Raw genomic sequence first — 19,343 nt, 5'->3', positions numbered from 1 at the left:
TTTAATAATTTTGCGTTTTCAGCTATAAAATACATGCCTACAATCTTGTTTTCAGTATTTAATATTTTCCATATATGCATTATTTAGTAAATATTCAAAGGTTTATCATTCAAAATTGATGGTTGTTATACATGTGTATGTGTTGATTTTGAATAAGATTGTCATTTAAGGTCACGAGCGAACATATAGTAGCTCTGAAAACACTGTAAACAATGTTGATCTCAATCCTTATGAATATTTAAATCAAGGCAGAGCAATGTCATGCCAATTGTTATTTATCAATCATTCACTTACCATTAGTAATATACTGCAGCCGGAAACCATTCTTGGCTACAGAGTGGTCGGTAATAAAATTAATCCACACTTTGTCGGTACTAGACGATATAGGCTGGGGTAAATTAGTACCACAGAATGTTCCTAATGAAGTAGACGTTGGTTGGTCACCATCATTGATCTAAAACGTTACACAACTTGCTGTTACAGTAGATCATCAGAATAACGTGTGGCTATAATGATACTTATTTTTCAGTAAATACTCTAATTCCGCATATATTATGTTTTATTTCAAATGTTGATTGAACTAAACAATGCTTATTTGCGGAGATAATATCGTAATTTAAAGTATATGATGGTATAACGCATGGCACTTTTAAACATGGAATTAAAAATATAACTCCAACATGAATGACACAGCACCAAGGGCTGTAGACTGGTTACGAGTAGACCCCATATTGTTACGTATTAATCACTAATCTAATATCGTACAAAAATGAGTTTTTTCCGATTTCCAAAGAATAAATGGAATATTTCCATGCAATGATCAATGTTGTCGACGTAATATATACGTAATAGGCTTAGTAGCAAACCTGATATATTGGCAATACGGTAGCAAGAAGCCATATTCGGCTTTTAATTTCGCTCTCAACCGAAATTGAATGCTATGAGCAGCATCCCTTTCAAGTTTAATGAGAGTAGGGATAATATTTGACCAGTTACAAATGTTGCTACAGGAGTTGATGAGGTATGGTTTCCAGTAAAACATGTAAGGCCTTCATGTCAGCAGTGAATTAGTTACATGAATAATATTAGGATAAGAATATGGGCAATACAAGTTAAGCTGATATATAGCTGCTCATAGGTCCACTGTAATGGTAACCACCAAGTTAATAATAAGAACAGAAATTGACCAGTTATAAATGTTGCTATAGGAGTTGATGAGGTATTGTTTCCAGTTAAAGATGTATGGCCCTCATGTCAGCAGTGAATTGGTTAATTGGATAATATTAGGATAAGAATATGGGCAATACAGGTTTCACTGAAATATAGCTGCAAGTAGGTCAACTGTAATGGTAACCAATGCGTTAATAGTAAGAAATAAAATTGTAAATTTCTTACAAAGAAAAATTACCATGATTGTGTTCAATCTGGTGAATTTTTACATGCTCATCTAAAATCATAAAGGGTCATCAAAAAGTCATGAAAAACCTCCAAACCAAATTTAAGGACCTAAGGTCCATGCGTTCCCTAGTATCGTGCTATTGGATAGGTTTGGTCTACCGATCGACTGACTGACTGACTGTCTGACCAAGATGTACAAAGCATATACTAATAATAGCCGTTAACTTGCTGACTGACAACATTAATAGAGGTCATCTGCTGGTCAGGAACAATCTCCCTACCAAGATTTCCCAGGTTATCAATTGGATAAAATTCACTGGCCGACCGACTGACTTACCTGTGCAAAGCAATATAACCCTGCTTCTTTAATTGAGAGGGGGGGGGGCATAACTATTAAACAAAAGAAGTAAACACTAAAGTCTAGGTCCAAGTGTAATTTATTGGGTTTAATTATCATTAGAAATGATTTTTGTGTTGCTGAAATTTGGATCAAATTAATGAACTCTTTTTAAAATACATGTAAAAGCTCACACAAAAATATTACTTACCTTTAAGTAATCGAAGTTGCAGTTCTTCTCGAGACTAAAATGTGAGAATGAGATGTTGACAGTGTTTCCCATGGTTGTGTCAATCACCCAGGTGCAGTTAAGGTTATGAGGGTAGGCATTCGGAAAGTTGGGGCTCTCGATAACTCCACTGAAGTTTGTCAGCGTATTTGAGCACACTGTGAAAATATGAACAAGAAGTTGATGTAAATTGTTCACACATAAGAAGTATATAAAATAAATTTAAGTTTTGAGTTTGTGAGGGTAGTGGCTTGGGAAGTTGATGTTCTCTATTACTCTGTTAAAGTCTGTCAGCCCTACTTTCGGACTGGAAGCATACACAAGAAATGTCTATGTTATCTACACTTTTTTACAAGGACTTAAAATAGTTTGGCAAGGATGGTATAGGCTTAAGACGCCGCTGCAGTCTGTCAGCATGTTTACAAGTAATGTGTCATTTAAGGCACTGAATCGTGCCTCCTTCGGTTAAAGTGTAGGACGTGGTAGACGGGGACAAAGACACGATGTATGAACCGACTGAAATATTGACAGAAGGTATTTTTAAATTGTATTGTAAGCCAACACTCAATCAAAAGAGGACATAGATAGTTGTTTTAATAAAAGCATAATACTTAAAGAGTCTATTCCATTTGAACATATCTTTGCATCGTTTAAATCATGCTATGAAAAAACAAAAGCAATAAACTATCCTAGGAAAGATATGAACTATGAAACAAAATATGATAAGCATCATCTTCATTATCAAAATGTAAACAAATATGTAGATAACAATTCTTTTATAACAAGGCGTGATTGAAATCATAAAGCCCTTCTACCTAGACTATCAAATGGCTTATTGTTAGGCATAATTTCTTGATTTTATTCCCCATTATACCAATTTAGTTCAAATTAGAAATAGAGAATATAGAACACTTGTTAATTGCAGTGTAAGAATGTTTTTGAGTACACGAGTGCCAAATAACACATAACTGTCCAATGCTCATGAGTGAAATGAAATGCGATCTTACACTAAAAAAAACAAGTTGTATGTTGTATTTATTCTTATTTTCTGAGATTAATTTGCAATTTTAAACAATTTTCTAGAAAAAACACAAACATTTTTGATAACCCTGTTGCTACTCATTGTAACTTATATATGTAACTAATATAACCGCGTATTTCTGAGCTGATTGTTGCCTTAACACTCGATTAAGTAGGAACTGTGATTCTTATCTTTATTATGTTAAATGAAAACGATGAAATACAATGACAAAAACACTGCCCCTTATGTTCATAAACATACATGTAAGCCATTGTAACTAATGAAACGAAAAAACTCTGACCAGAGGAAATGCCCACATGAAAACTCTCTTTGGATTTTGTATGGGTATTCTTTTCAAAAGTGTTGCTTTCCACCGATGTTACCGCGCATCCTAAGATTCATCTTTTAAAATTTACAAAAACATACTTGTAATTCATTAAAACTAGTGAAATCACATAACTCTCATACGAGGAACCTATCAATTTGGAGTTGGAACTGTGTATTTCGATATAACCAATGTTATCCACGTAACCAGCTTTTAATGAGAGGAAACACACTTTTCTTGTTGTGTTTTTTTCAAAACCATGCTTGTAACTATAGTGTAACTAATGTAAGAACGTACCTCTGAATATGTTACCGGACTTTTTAGAGAAATGTGGTTTTTGCCGTTTAATACAGTCGTTCGCCTTTTTCAAGCCAATAAAGGCAGCGAAAGTAAAATGTTTACTTAATTTATGATATTCAATGATACTTTTCAGTGACGTCACTTGGTGAAGAGTTATTCGTTTATTCCTAAAGAACTGCATTATTACGTAAACCTTCAAACCAAGGTACTTGTATTTAATAATGTAAAGGAATAGAAGCTATCGTACATGTAAATGTTATCGTGTAGACAGACGACAGTGAGGATTTACCCCTCTCCTCTGTAGCTGTACACCCAATAACTGTCTGGTTATCATTTCTGGCAAGATTCGCTATTGTCAACTTTCTCTGTGCACTGCTGTCAAAGGAAAACCTTTCACTCGCTATGATGGAATATCCACCTCGTGTCCAGCTGTACCTCATTGTCAGAGTGTGGTTTGACGGGTTGGTGGTTGATGGGCTACTACAAACTATGGTCAGTGATGCTCCCTCGTAGATCGTTCCGATAGCAAATATAGTCGGGCGGGTCGGAATGCCTGGAATGGATAACATATCATAATGAGTTAAATATGCGGTTTTACTGAATGCCAAGTTCCCGGATGTGGTCTAGGATTCACTCTCTATATCTACAATTGAGAAAAAATAACGATGATTAATTAAAAAGTCAGTTATTTATCTCAAGAGAAACATGACATTCTTTTTGTATTGCTTATATCAATTGTATTTGACGTGAATGTCAACCGAACCTAAATATTTACATTTAATGATTATTATAAAGTCGGTGGTTTGAAGGATCGTTGATCTGCTAGAGTTAGGTTTAGAACGGTAGGGTCAGTGAGACTCCATCGTAGAGCGATCTGCACGCAGAGATAGACGGCGGCTTCGGAATCCCTAGAATTGATCAAATAGTGTTAGCCCTGTATAGTTTAACTTAATGGTTTGAAGAAATGTGAGGTTTTAACACGTACAAAGTAAGTGATGGTTCACTTAAAAATTTATGGAGAACTGTGTTTTTGATGCATATAGAAATATATATTGAGAACTGTGTTTGTGATCATATAGAAAAGTATATAAAGAGCTGTGTTGGTGATACATAAAATATATATGGACAATTGCGTTGGTAATACATATAGAAAAGCATATGGAAAAATACATATTCAATAGTATATAGAGAACTGTGTTGGCGATACATATAGAAAAGTATATGGAGAACTGTGTTGGCGATAAATATAGAAAAGTTATGGAGACCCGAGTTGGTAATACATAGAGAAATATTTATGGAGAACTGTGTTGGTAATTCATATACAAAAGAATATGGAGAAATGAGTTGGTAATTCATATAGAAAAGTATATGGAAAACTGAGATGGTAATACATATAGAAAAGTATATGGAGAACTGTGTTGGTGATACATATAGAAAAGTATATGGAGAATTGTGTTGGTGATACATATAGAAAAGTATATGGAGAACTGTGTTGGTGATACATATAGAAAAGTATATGGAGAACTGTGTTGGTGATACATATAGAAAAGTATTTGGGGCGTTGCGTTTGGGCATACATAAAGAAAGAAATATGGAGATACATAGTTTAGGTTAACTGCATACCGTCATATTCAACAATTAATTGCATAACGTTTGAAAACGTAGAGGTTACAATATACTTTGACCAAGGCGAATTGGATATAAACAAGCATTATACTTAAACACTTAATATTATTTAAAGTGAAGCGCAAGCATAATATATTTCATGATAAAACCAATCCAAAGTTCGTCCCAAGAAATAATCCCCAAAAAGATTAAACATTTTGTTTACAGTTTCGGTCAACAGGTCAATGCAAAATACACTCTTAGTGAAGCGCATATATTTATACCTACTTAATCATGCAAGTAAGATTTTACATTTGTTCTCGAGATTTATGTTGTTTTAGTCATGATATTTAGGTTAACGTTTTAAGTTTAATCATATTTTATTCATCATATTTGATATATAAAATCAACGATATTTTCAATTTGAACTTGAAATTGAAATGGATTAAAACGACAGCATAACATTGTAGTCTTTCTGAACACTATCTTATTTATAGTTACAAATGGGCAGTTTAATTGTACAAAAAAGATTATATTATAACGTTTCAAAGTTTATCTTACCCTCCGTACATATAATAAATGTAATACGAGGTTAACAATAAATGAACATGCAAAAATTCTAACGATTTGCAGTAGAATTCATGTAAGTGGTAAGAAGGAAGAAAAAGTAAAAGAAGAAGAAGAAGAAGAAGAAGAAGAAGAAGAAGAAGAAGAAGAAGAAGAAGAAGAAGAAGAAGAAGAAGAAGAAAAAAGAAAAAGAAGGTTAATTGAAAAGAAATATACAACACAATACATATTTGGAATAGGCCACTATGACCCATGTTCAATTTAATATAATACTATGGCTTATATACATATGCATGGCGGAACAGATTTATAAACAGGTTTACTAATATCACAATGTTAACAACTATATCTCTATAATTCAATATATTTTCTAGATATATCAATTATGAAATCTTTTTGTGCTGTATATCTATGAACTTGTACATGCATATTCGATTAAGAACACATGGCCCATGATCAAAATCATATGATAACTATGTTCGTAGGTAAAATTATATTTGGCGAACAAATAAATGATTAAACTAATACAAATAATATAATACAACAACTTTACCTTAATGTAATACACCAATCTGATAATAATATAATGTTTATAACTATATTGACATAAACGCACACACACACTCACACCTGCACACGCACAGACACACGGACACGCACACCCAAACACCCACACACACATATATATGTAACATCCTACTTGTCACTTAACAGTAAGGACACATGTTTATGGCACTGGTTATATAATTTGGTCAACCAACATGAAAGCAAAGTCTCCCTTTAATTGGCCTTAATTTGGGTATGGGTATGTCTTTCTAATTTCAAACGCATTAAAGATGATTTTTTTACAACATTTGCATTATTAGATTTTAACAATTAAATGGTTTTGAACAGTCTTTCTCTGTAGTATTTCTTGATATATTTACCTCGTATATCATTATACAATATGCATTCAAATAACAAATGGTATTCGTCTTCTAACTTTTAACATGTAGCGTATAACCGTTCTTCTCTTGGTACGTTTCTCCATCCTACAGTCTAAATACCGAGCTTGTGTGAAGACAAACGTAACTTTGTAAGTGTTATTCTATACTACTGAATGATACCTTTGTTAAGATATGATTAAATTTCAAAATATGCCAAAACTTTATAAAAAAAAGAGCTCTAGCTGAGTTTTCTAATCTGCTGTACAAATTTTGAAAAAAAGTATCCGTACATCAACGCTTAAATACGCTAATAAATATATTTTTGTTACCAATATCTAAACATTTTCTTTAAATAGTTCATTATTAAACCATCGTCCCTTTTCAATAGGGAGGTGGTGATTACACATTCGAAATCTTATCAAAATTTGCAAAAAGAATTTAGGAAAATTGACAAAATAGCATACGTAACAAAATGTATCCTTAAACATTCTATAATTCAAACATTTGGAGAAATAATTAATACAAGATGTCCAACTTTGTATATATTGATCAGAAAGTGTTTGATTGATATTTATGCGAAAACCTATAAAAACAAGCTCAGTAGCAAAACGTTTAAACATACACCCGGTTTAATGGCACTGGGTAAACGCCAAAGACATAGAACATAAAAACAAAATATCACAAACAAGAAACATGGAAGAACAGCACAAAACTCCACAAACAGCACAGTGCATACATACTATATATATAAAAAAACTAGGCATGTTTATCAAGGATTGTTAGGATTGAGTCTTGTTAATAGTTGTTGTTTTGTTCTATTCAAATATTGATTATACCATACATAACTAATCCCACATTCATCGAAATATATTTAACATGATGCACCAAACTGAAATGAGAACATTGTCATTGAAATGGGTAAATACTATTTAATAAAGCTTTGTAGACAGTTTGCCTTCCGTTGATTTAACTAAATTAGGCCAATATTCAACCATACGTTTTTTATTATAATCAACACTTGATAGCGACCAACAACACCATGTAACATAACATGAGGCGTGCTCCGAGAATATGTTTTAAGAAATATGTGTGTATCTTCTTCAATCAGTGACAAATCACCATACCCCCAGATATCACAACTATATGTCAAAATTGGTACAATAGTGTGGTCAAAAAATTTAAGTTGGCAATCAATGGAGAGGTCTAAATTCCTTATTTTCATATACAGACAAAACATTGCTTAATGGACTTGCTGTGTGGCATGTTTCGAAGCTAATGCAAAATGCATATATTTCGATAACAAAACTCCTAGATATTTGAAATGATCAACAACTTATATTGTACAATCTAATTTTAAGGTCTCTAATTCGTCTCACTTTATTGCCAAATAACACAATTTTTATCTTATCAAAATTCAAATTTAGGTTCCACTAACAGCAATAACAATACAATGTATTTATAACATATTTAAGATCATCCTTAGAGGTGGCAAACACCACTTTGTCATCTGCATGGTCTTAACAAAAGTAATCTAATAGATATATCCAAGTTTAAATCGTTTACCTCTAACTATCGTTTACTGTTACCATATAGTGTGCTAAATAATTACGATAAAGTGAGAACAATAACGGAAATAAACAAATAAATATTGGCCTCCGTTACAAACAAAGAAGTACAACTATTTACCGTCATACACATGACTTAAGGCAACACCAAATTATTGTTTCGTTCCTCGTTTTTTTGCCCAAAAAAAATGGAGCGAGCGAGCGAAAAACCCCCAAACAATTTTGTCAGTTTTCATTAAACCCGAAACGAGCGAATATAATCAATATAAATAAGAAAGATTGTTCAATAGAATTGCCCTCATACCCATTTAAATGCATTCTTGAACTGAACCTCTAATGGACATGTCGAAATACAAACTATTTATTCATCCGTGATTAGTACAAACATCATATGGATAAATCAAATTTCTAATATAATTAAAACGTATTTTAATATGACGATCATTCATAATAAAAAATAACCCTGTTTTTAGTAAAAAGTCTGAAACAACTAATATAAGTCTTCCTGAATCACTTTAACAGCATTTGCAACTGTATCTAGACATACTTAGCATTGATTTCAGATGTGTAAAAAATGATGTTTTACACAGGCACCATCTAATATCAGACTCCATATACATTTAAAGTTTTGTTTGTACAATCACAGGAAATGCAATGGCATGTGCTTATCAAAACAAAAAGAACAAGGGTATGTTCAGAGTACTGTTATGGTCATTTAGATGTTTTTATGCACCAACCAATTGTATATGCCCCCCATCCACCCCCCCCCCCTTAGGTCCGGAATAGCGGAATCAATTAATACTTAGTTGATCATTCCGATTTCCATCCAAAACGAGTCACTAACAAGGCAACATTATAGCTACCAGTCTCAGCTGTATTACATAATTATTGCTTTAATTAATGCTCCTCTAGTGCATGACACGATGAATAATGACTTAAAGCATGCTCAAAACATGTTTGCTGTCAAAAATAATATTTAATTTCCAAAATAAGAGCCACATTGTTTATATACCGGAAGCCGCCATTTTAATTGAATTTATTGAAACCCATGCTTAACCGATCGATATACAGTACAAAAACACCACGCATTGGTAACTTTCCTTTACAAAAACACGTAAACTAGCGTAGAAAAATTATAATTGATAATTTTTCAGCCTTTCAAAAACATATTACCTTAAAAAATCTGGATGGCGATCAAAATGTAGGTGCAGACGAACAAAAAATAAATAAATATTTTTTTTACATTTTCAAAAAAATAGGACCGGTAAATCCGCGAAACGAAACATCAATTTGGTGTGGCCTTATTAAACTATACATATTTCTATGGCATTCAAGATGTTTCCGGATATATTGCATTTCACCATTAATGAACATAAGCCGATTCTCTACACCGAGTCAAATGCTTTCTGGAAATCAACAAAAGTGCAGAATAATTTCTTCTTCTTCTTCTTAAATTTAAGGTATTCGGCAAACATATGCAGAACAAATATATTATCAATAATAAAATAGTGTTTCCGGAAACCGGCTTGATTAACATTTGGTAAATCAAAACTTTCTACCAATGAGTAATGTATTATTTGGAATTATATATTATACAAGTTAATAATTTACCCATGCACTTTAACTACGTAATTGGACGATTATTTTAAAGTAACTGAATATCCCCTTTATTTTTATACATTGGTACTTTACAGCATACAGTTAATGAATTTGATAAATAACCAGTTTTCAACACACTATTGGTTAGCTTATGATATCATTGCAGTACCATGTCTTGCCGTTCTTTAGAGAACGTACAGCTTTAAGTATTTCATCTGAAGTAATTTTGATATTAAAAGTATTTTATATATCAATATTTAAAAAATCTGAATTAGGTTAAACATTCTGAATAGTTTTATTAGAGTTGAGTTCTTTATAAAAATCGTAAAATACAGACATATCAACATCAGGACTAATTTGTTTCTTAATAAGGCTGTTTACATAATTCCAATAGTCTTAGGTTTTGTCGATTTCAAATTACGTGTTTTTCTCTTGAAATTTAGGAAATTATTATACATTAACGTTTTACTTATTTTGTTTAATTTAGTCTGATTGAGCTGGGTTTTTTTACAAAGTGGTATTTACGTTCACATGAATGTGCTATTTTCGTGCCTCTTTACATTGATTATTATACCCAAGGGTTCATTCAGCTAAATTTAATATGTCACATTCTTCATCAGCATATATATATCATTGACAACCTTTTTATCATCCTTATCGTAGTTATTTATTTTCAAAATAATATTGTTAATGTTTTGTATCTATATTAAGCTTAAAGGCGTCAATTTTATCATCGTTACACTTTCTCTCCGTCCAAAATTGTGTTTTGGATTAACATAGTTATTTTTAAATGGTACCCTTAGGGCAAAAATAACTGGGCGATGCACATCAGAAATCAATGAGCGAAAATCTTCAATTGTGAAATGTTCATAATTTAAGGCTATGGGCCGATGATATTGTGTAATCCATTACAGAGATATGTTCTCAACATTTTAACACTAAATGCACGACCGTTTAATATAACAGAATCGTTGCCTGCAAAAATAATATATATATCTTCGCCAGCCTTATTTACTGTTCTATCCATCGATCATCGCTTAAGTGAGAAATTCAAGCATCTACGCTCATTAATCAAATCGATATCAAATAGTGTATTGGGTTAACATAAATAAAATAAAAAGTATCATCAACATCAGTAATATTATCTTAAGTACCAGTTCTTGCATTTTAATCACCATTTTTGTTATTACAAGTGAAATGTTCGTATTAAGCTAGAAACAGAATGTTTAGGTTCTGCCTAAACTATATGATCTTTCTAGGGGAACATTGATTACACCCAAGCAAAAAGCATCTTCATCAGTATTGACAAGAGTAATACATAACTTAAACCACTGAGCATATTCACAATCAGAATCAATGTTTGAACAGTGCTTAGATATATTCGATCTAATTATAACTGCAATACCACCTGATTCTTTTGAATAGTTTTGCTTTCGATTATTGTAAATATATTCAAAATTATATAAACTGAAAACATCGAAATCATCCAGATGTATTTCAAAATACGTTACTATATCATAATCAATAAATTCCGGAATGAATAATTTTAAACATGTTTTGAATCGTAATTTTCACACATACAAATATGTCTAACGTATTAACACAACATGTTTATGACCGCATGTGACCTTGACCTTTTACAAAGTGACCGTATAAAGCGACATGAAACTGAAACATATGTCGTATCAGTGTCGAAAGGTTATCTAAATATTGAGTGCAAAAGAATTTGACATTTTTACCCACTATGACCTTGACCTTTGATCCAATGACCCAAATTTGTACCTGGGTTATTTACTGAATATGTGTTAACACCCTGTGGTGAGGGCTTATTAAGGAATGAATTGCGGGGTTGATGTCATTATCGGGGGTATGAACGCAATTGGGTTGGTCAATTTGTGTGGAGTCCGAAGGACTCCACGCGTACTTTGACCAACCCAATTGCGTTCATATCCCCGATAATGACATCAACCCCGCAATTCATTACTTATATTTACACCAATAGTTCATTATTTCATTCAAAAATTGTTTAAAAAAAAACTTCATTTCATTTAAGAAAACCTTTCAGCCATCCGTTCTTACCCGTTCTGTAAATAGAACGACCCGACTGTAACCGGAAACATTTTTTTCAAATGACGTCACAATAACTCGGGAAAAGATCAACCACTTGAAATCACTTTAAAACGTAAAATTTTAAAAATGTTGATTTATATTTAAATGTTGATTTATATTTTACGGGACCTGCAGACACAATACAAACAATAACAAGATCAATAGTTTTCATAGTTAAATAGTATATTGTTATGCAATGAATTACGATCCGAACATATCCAAAGATGTTGCGTTAATCGATTGATAAACGCAATTGCCGAAAGGCAGTTCATTTAAGGAATGGAAGTTGGGGTGTAAATATATCGGACATAGTAAAAACAATATGACCCCTGATCAAAGTGGCAAAGACTTGTGTTTGGAATGTTTGACGTATTTGTATGATAAAAGAAAAAAGTATTATGTTTTTTTTTCATGGGACGTATACGTTTTTGGTTTGACTGTGTAGAGGTACACAACTAATTTTTCACAAATGTCTGACATATTCGTACGACATATTCATATGTGTGAAAACACCGCTTCAATATACTGTTGAACTGTAATATACACACATCGAATGTAAAATATCCGATTCCCGGCCTGAGCGCATGTGAGTTTGGTTGGTGATCTCCATGCCGGGAAAGCGTGTCTTTTCCGGGTTCTCCGGTTTCCCCATCACAGAAGACCCCACTCTCGCACACCATCGTGCACACGAGAGTGCCTTTGTATCGGTTATTACAACTTTCTTCACAATCGTTGTAAAATAAATAAAGTTTAAACGAAGGAGTCACTTGGTCAATGGTCACAAGTGGTCATACACTATAAACCCTTTATTATTCAATATATTGATATTTGTTTGACGTAAAATAATTGGTCACTGGATAGAAGAAGGCCATTATTGCTTTTGTTTATGAAATTGCTCAATAAGATTTGTTCGTCCGTTCGCCCATCATTCTTTCTGTCACATTACTCTAACTAAAAAATGCATGGCCCGTTTTCAAATAACTATTCACAAGTGTTAGCCACAATAAGACAGTGTGTGGCGAAAAAGACTAAGGCCAAAAGTTCAAAGGTCATGAGCACAGTCACTTTGAACTTTGTTAATGTTCACGATAAAACTATAATGATGATTTTGTTTGTGTCTGGGGTATAACCTTGCCGTGCATAGTAGAATTAAAGAATGACTTGGTACAAATGCTAACCATAACATGAAAAGGTGTCGCAGGCAATATTTTATAGCTGAACGGATAATGTCACAGAGCACTATTGTACCTGGCTCGCCATCTTAAAGATGCACTCTTACTTCCAAATAAAATTTACCACACCTAATACAATTGTTTTTTATTATATACCAAACAGGATGAATGAATGTCGAAAACATTTATTCTTATGAAGAATACTGAGTTGAATTTGAAAGAAATTTGCAGCAAACGCGGTATTTCTACCTTATGAGACGATAGTAGATCACACTAAATATTTTAGCACTCACCAATCATTTATTTTTTATGCGTTTTCAGCTATTAAATACACCGTTACAATCTTGTTATCATAAATTAATATTTTCCGTAAATGCATTATTAAGTAAGTAGTTAAATGTTTATCACAAGTTATGTTTGTTATACATATGTGTGTTTTGATTTTAATAAGAGTATCACTTAAATTGAGACAGTATGTTTTGAATGATTATATGACGCCTAACTCGTATCTGAACTCGTATTATACATCAATAATACTTGACTGAGTGTCATCCAGTTTTACGCCATGATCTTAATGTTAAAGTTATACAAAGGTCAACTCACCGCCTTCTACCAATAAAACATACACACGGTGTGTGTGTGTTTGTGTGTGTGTGCGTGTGTGTGTGTGCGTGTGTGCGTGTGTGTGTGCGAGTGTACTTGTGTGCGTGTGTGTATGTGTGTGTGTGTGTGCGTTTGCTTCTGCGTGCGTGCTTACGTGTGTGCGTTCATATGTGCGTGCGTTTGCTTGCTTGTGCGTGCGTGCGCTTGTTTGTGGGGAAGCAGTGTTTGAAAATAACACCTTTTTCTAAACAGCTATGGTAAAATATAATGGCTTCAACGAAAGATAAGAACAAAAACGAAAATCTAAATCGGGCATTTTTACTACCTATCTGACCTATTTGGCGTATTGCTTATTTAACCTGCTTAGTATATGGAACCGAACACACGATCTCCGTTTAAGTACCTCCCCCCGAAAGACTGTCCGGATGGGCAATATAAAGATATTTATCATTATTTATATCCCTTAAAAATCGAAACACAACATATCAATTAATTTCAGAGACAAAAACGATACATTCAAAAGCTCTTTGATAAAACAGACCTTGGGTCGATATAAAAAACGCCGCGTCGATATAATGACAGCACGTCAATATTAATAATGATAAATATCATGTGTTTCCGGTTCGGATTAAAACTTCAAATCCAAGGGCACGCGCATAGACCGATAACGAGGCTAAACGAATTACCGGCAACCCTGCGTGCATTATTTTACGTTCCGGCCCGGAAAGCATGATTATTTAAGTATAATACATAAAATTATTAATCTATTCAAAAAATAATGAAGAAAACGCCTGTTTGAACATGTTTCCAAAAAGTACATGCCACCTTGTTTAATGACCTCATGACGAGTACTAAATTTACATTTTCATGATATATAATGCTTAAAATAAATTACCAATGCCTAATTGTAATTTAACACAGATAAAAGTTTATAACAAAGAGCATTTTATAACCATTACAAAATAATTAAAACAGTCGTAAAAGGTAATGTAGTTTAAAACTAATAAAACAAAATATATCAAAAAGTTTTAAAATTATATATTGTCTTTTTATAATAATTTGATGTTAATCAGTTCCAATAAACTTCAGTGAAAAATAGAGTTGAGTTCCGTTTTGAAACTTGCTTTTTTACAAGTCAAAAAGTGCGTTCCATAACCTTGCAGCTGCTGACTAAAAGCTCCTGTCACCATATTTGCACCACAAGTGTTAAAGAGTTGTTTTGGGATCTTAAGTTCCTGGATGGCGCGTATATTTCGATCATGTTCACTTCATAAGTTGATGCTTGGTCCTTGAGTGCTTTATAAGTATGTGTAATCTACTCAACAATGTTTATTTTATGCAAATAGTTCAAATAATAAATTAGTAAAATAACTTGGCATAAATATCAAGAAGGTTAGTACATCATTTTTACAATTATTTATATCATATTGACCTATGACTCTTTCAAAATTATTTTTCATTGACATGGTAGAGTCGCCTTGAAACTTAAGCGGTACGGGAATATTACTTCCTTAGTGATACTGTATCTTATAACATGTTTATGTTACACAAAAAGTAAACATTATTTAGAAACATTAAAATAGCTCAGGTAAACAGCGTGATATGAAAACCATTAGAATATAAAATATATTCAATTGAAGTGAATACAAATAAACGACGAAAAGTATCTACATATTACAAACTCATCTTATTTGTTTGTAAGTATACTCACTTGAGTTAATCCTACCCATTAGTATAATAAAAAAGACCACCGGAAACTTCACAATTAGCATGGCTGTGATTTGTATACGATTACAATTCTATAATGAAATTTCGCCAAGGAACGTACACTTATTTTAATGAACTTTTAATATACATATGATATTTCGATCGGTGGTTAAACACTTCAACGTGCTTTATATCCCAGTATATAATGACTGATATATTACGCAGTGTCGGCATAAAAAATGCTTAAGGTAGTATAAACCCGAGCCAAATATTTCAATGAATCCTTGTGAAATAAACCTTAAACAGTTGGAAATTTATCTACTCATTAATATTGCTTTCAAGTGCGCTTAACATACATGCATCACTGTTTCGTAAAATGCCTTTTATAAAGGTTTCAAAAGTGTGGTCATTTTTTTTGGAAAATCTACCGATTCAGGTTTATCGATTTACTTTGATTTTTAAAACATAGGTGATTTTTTTTAAATTGGCTGTACTCCGTATGATGAAATAGCGAGAAAAAGAAGTACCTACTGAAGTACCACATAGTTTACAATTAATTTATTTTCGCAGTTAATTTCGTACTTTTCCATTACAAAAGATTACTATGTATGTCTACCTAGAAGCATCCATTCCTTATGCGTGATTGGCTAGTCGATGTTATCACGTGATATTACCAAGTTAGGTTTATAGCTTAAATATTCCAACCGTGTAGCGTCAAACTTCGTAGCAGAGTGGATACAACACAGGATTCCAATTTAGGCGACACCGGTTCGAACCCGGTCTCCGACCCGTTTTTTTTCATTCTCACTGGTAGTTTTTTTACAAGTATGATATGAAAGAGTTAATCATTTTATTAAATAATTGTCCTGAGATTCGTTACAGAAACAACTTTTTTGGTGCCAATCTGGTGTACAGCCCCTTTAATATAAGATCTAGGTTATCATATGCGTAAGTTTGACCTTACCAATTTCTAAACGATACACGCACAAAGCCACAAAACAATAAATACTATAAAAGAGGTATAGTGACTGCTTTCTACCATTTCGTGTTTTCGCGTGTTTTGGTCGATCATACACATTCATTCCACATGAATTGTTCGCAAAGTGTGTAGATATGAGCATGAATTAAATTTATATATGGTTATAAAATATGACTGTTTTATATCCATTCAGCACCAATTCTAATTTCTCATATTAACTGATATCAATCCAACAGACTCGTGCCTTTAATTTTTTTTTAATTGTTTTACTATTTTTATCTTTGGCTTGTCTTCGTTTGAAGTGCTCAAAATACACTCATGTCAACGATTGCATTGAATGCCTTGTTTTTAATATATTAAAAGTCACCCAAGTCTACATGGGAACGTATTTTTAAACGTTTGAAGCCCTCTTGCATTTCCCTGTTTCTATAATCTCGAAAGCAAAAACAACCTTAAAACCAGACAGACTGCAACCCAGATAATTGGCGTATAGCATAAATATGATGATCTCATATCTCTACTTATAAAGCTGTTTTCAATTATTTGTCTTAAATTAAAGGTAGGGCTCCGTCATGAATCTTATTATTTAATTTCTATTCAGACTTATAGAATTAACTTACTCCAAATAAGTTCGAGAACTTTTCATACAATCCATGACGTTTATCTTATCACAATATTTCAGTATGGTCTTTAACTAGTTGTAGATTGCAAGTAAAGCTGTTGCGTTTCACTAATGGTAAAGCACCAAATCGGTAACTAATATCGATGTGTTTCGGCACATATGGACTGTGTTGTAAATGTTAATCATATAGATTGACCTTTAAAATGACCTTATTCGTTTCGGTCATTATGTTTGTAGTAATCATCAAGCAAGAAATATTATTATTGATTGATTAGTCTTTGTTCAAATTGTGGTAAAAATGTTCAACTTGATGTAATCTTGGTAACCTTGCTTATCTTTAAAAGTGTGTCGTATGAGGTTAAAACAGAGGCAAACTTTCGGCTCCATATTTCATAAACAATGTTTCATTTTGTTACATGTTTTTTCTCGTAAACGTGTAAAATTACATAACTAGACAGGATGAAAATTTCCCAATATCATGTTTGGCTTTTGTATTCCTTACTGTTCTATATTTATGACCTTCGTTTCCTTATCAAGTGTACGATGATCGTTTTGCTTTCCCTTCCTGTGGTGCGTTAGATGCATTGGCTTCCTTTACAGAGGCTGGTAAGTGGCCAATGGTTTCATAAGAGTGTTAAATTACTGGCCGATTCCATTACTGTTTTGTTTGTGGTTAACGCATTCATTATAGTGGTTCGTTGTTGTCTTCGCTTCATTTCCAAAAGACATAAGTGGCCATCGCCACTGATACTTAAATAATGTAAATGCCTTAGCTTCACTTTATTGATCTCGAAATTGGCTTTTGATCGCCTTTCAGTGTGTAAGTGGCCTTCCCTTTCTGAAACGCATGTGTGGCAGACATTTAACTTTCAATGGCGCATTAATAGCCTTTTCTTGCAACACCTTCGTATTGGCTGCACAATAAGACAATGAACTTGCCCGGCAAAATAAAAAAAATCACGAACATACGAAAACCCGCATATCTGTATACGAAAGGTCACAAATTTGAAGGCAAAACACATTACAGTTATGTGGCTGCTATTCGTCCTTGAGTTAAAGCCTTTCGTGTGTTCGTACATTCTTACTTTCGTTCTTTTTTCGCTTCGCGTGGCGGTTTTTCGTATTTAAGCTTTTTCGTCCTGCCACGCGAAAGAGCGTAAACCCGAAAAGGTGTCATTTTCGCCATTTTGCCTTAAGGAGGAGGTGCGCAAATACCTGCATTACATAATGCGGTATGATCATCTTCATACGGTTTTGTGCATGCTTACTGAAAGGTGATTAAAGCTCTTGAAGTGTTGAAAGTCTTTCGGCCTGCTACATTTTGCGAGTAAAGTCATGTAATTGTATAACACCTTAGATAGAATATGCATGGTTATTTTTTTCGCAAATACTTTACGATTTTTATGATTCTCAATTAAATCAAATTCATGGAGTATCAGTCACTTAAAATAAATACTTCAACATGAAGTAATACTCAATTGCATATGAAACCTTATCTGAAACTTAGGTTTCTAAATAATGCACACGAATGAAGCATTTAGGCAACTCGTAGTAAAATCTCTTCGCGTTAAACATGAGCTGAGCTGAGTCGTATTTAATTTACTACCAAGGTATGGCCGCTAAACTAAATGCATACAACAAATTTAATTGGACATGCTCATTAAGTTTATGTGTAAGGTTTCTTTCTACATTGACAGGATCCTAGCGCAAACTTATTTTGACTCGAATCGCACACATACTTTTTCCCCTGTATGTATTGATTTATCTTAATATTGTCCTCAACCTATGTCGTGGACAAAATGAACATAATTATATATGTGGTTTATAATTATCCATATGAAACATGCTGAAGACTCGGGACTGAAATAACCGAGGCAAACTGAGAAATATCCACAAATTTTCTGTTCCATTCGGCATTACATGACTATACTCACACACTGTAGCATGTCGAAAGCCTGTCAACGTTTTCTAATCAGCGCTTTGATTTTAATTGTAAAAGTGTATTGAATTCATTGAGTAATGGTAAAAGTATGTACTAACACAAGTAAATGGTTTCATGCGACACAATCGCATAACCATTTATTTGTGTAAGTACAACCTAACAATCTTAATGAAAAATGTAAAGTAAGAGCCGATTAAGGCCACTTTAAATAAAGAAAACATACTTATGAATGAATTACAGTCACAAAAAACTACCTATAGGATAATAGGAAATATTATAATTTCATTGAAAACATTTTGGTTTGATATGTAACGTTAAATGAACATTTAATAGTATC

At 32.9% G+C, this 19,343-nt stretch overlaps 1 protein-coding gene across 1 annotated transcript in view; it reads right to left on the bottom strand.

Annotated features, from left to right (window-relative positions):
• Positions 1-15,640, bottom strand: part of LOC128234229 (hemicentin-1-like) — a 48,324-nt gene extending 32,684 nt beyond the window's left edge. Inside the window, exons 1-4 of the mRNA XM_052948329.1 lie at positions 15,468-15,640; positions 3,858-4,163; positions 1,947-2,122; positions 295-454 (exon numbers count right to left, since the gene is read on the bottom strand). Of these exons, the coding sequence (XP_052804289.1) occupies positions 295-454; positions 1,947-2,122; positions 3,858-4,163; positions 15,468-15,528 (703 nt within the window). The 5' untranslated portion in view covers positions 15,529-15,640. The remainder of the gene's footprint in view (positions 1-294; positions 455-1,946; positions 2,123-3,857; positions 4,164-15,467) is intronic.
• Positions 15,641-19,343: the final 3,703 nt, after the last annotated feature.

Source organism: Mya arenaria, chromosome 5 (assembly GCF_026914265.1).
Source record: "Mya arenaria isolate MELC-2E11 chromosome 5, ASM2691426v1".
NCBI classification, from domain to species: Eukaryota; Metazoa; Mollusca; class Bivalvia; order Myida; family Myidae; genus Mya; species Mya arenaria.
The sequence above is the reverse complement of the archived record's forward strand: the minus strand, read 5'-3'. Positions and strand labels throughout refer to the sequence as shown.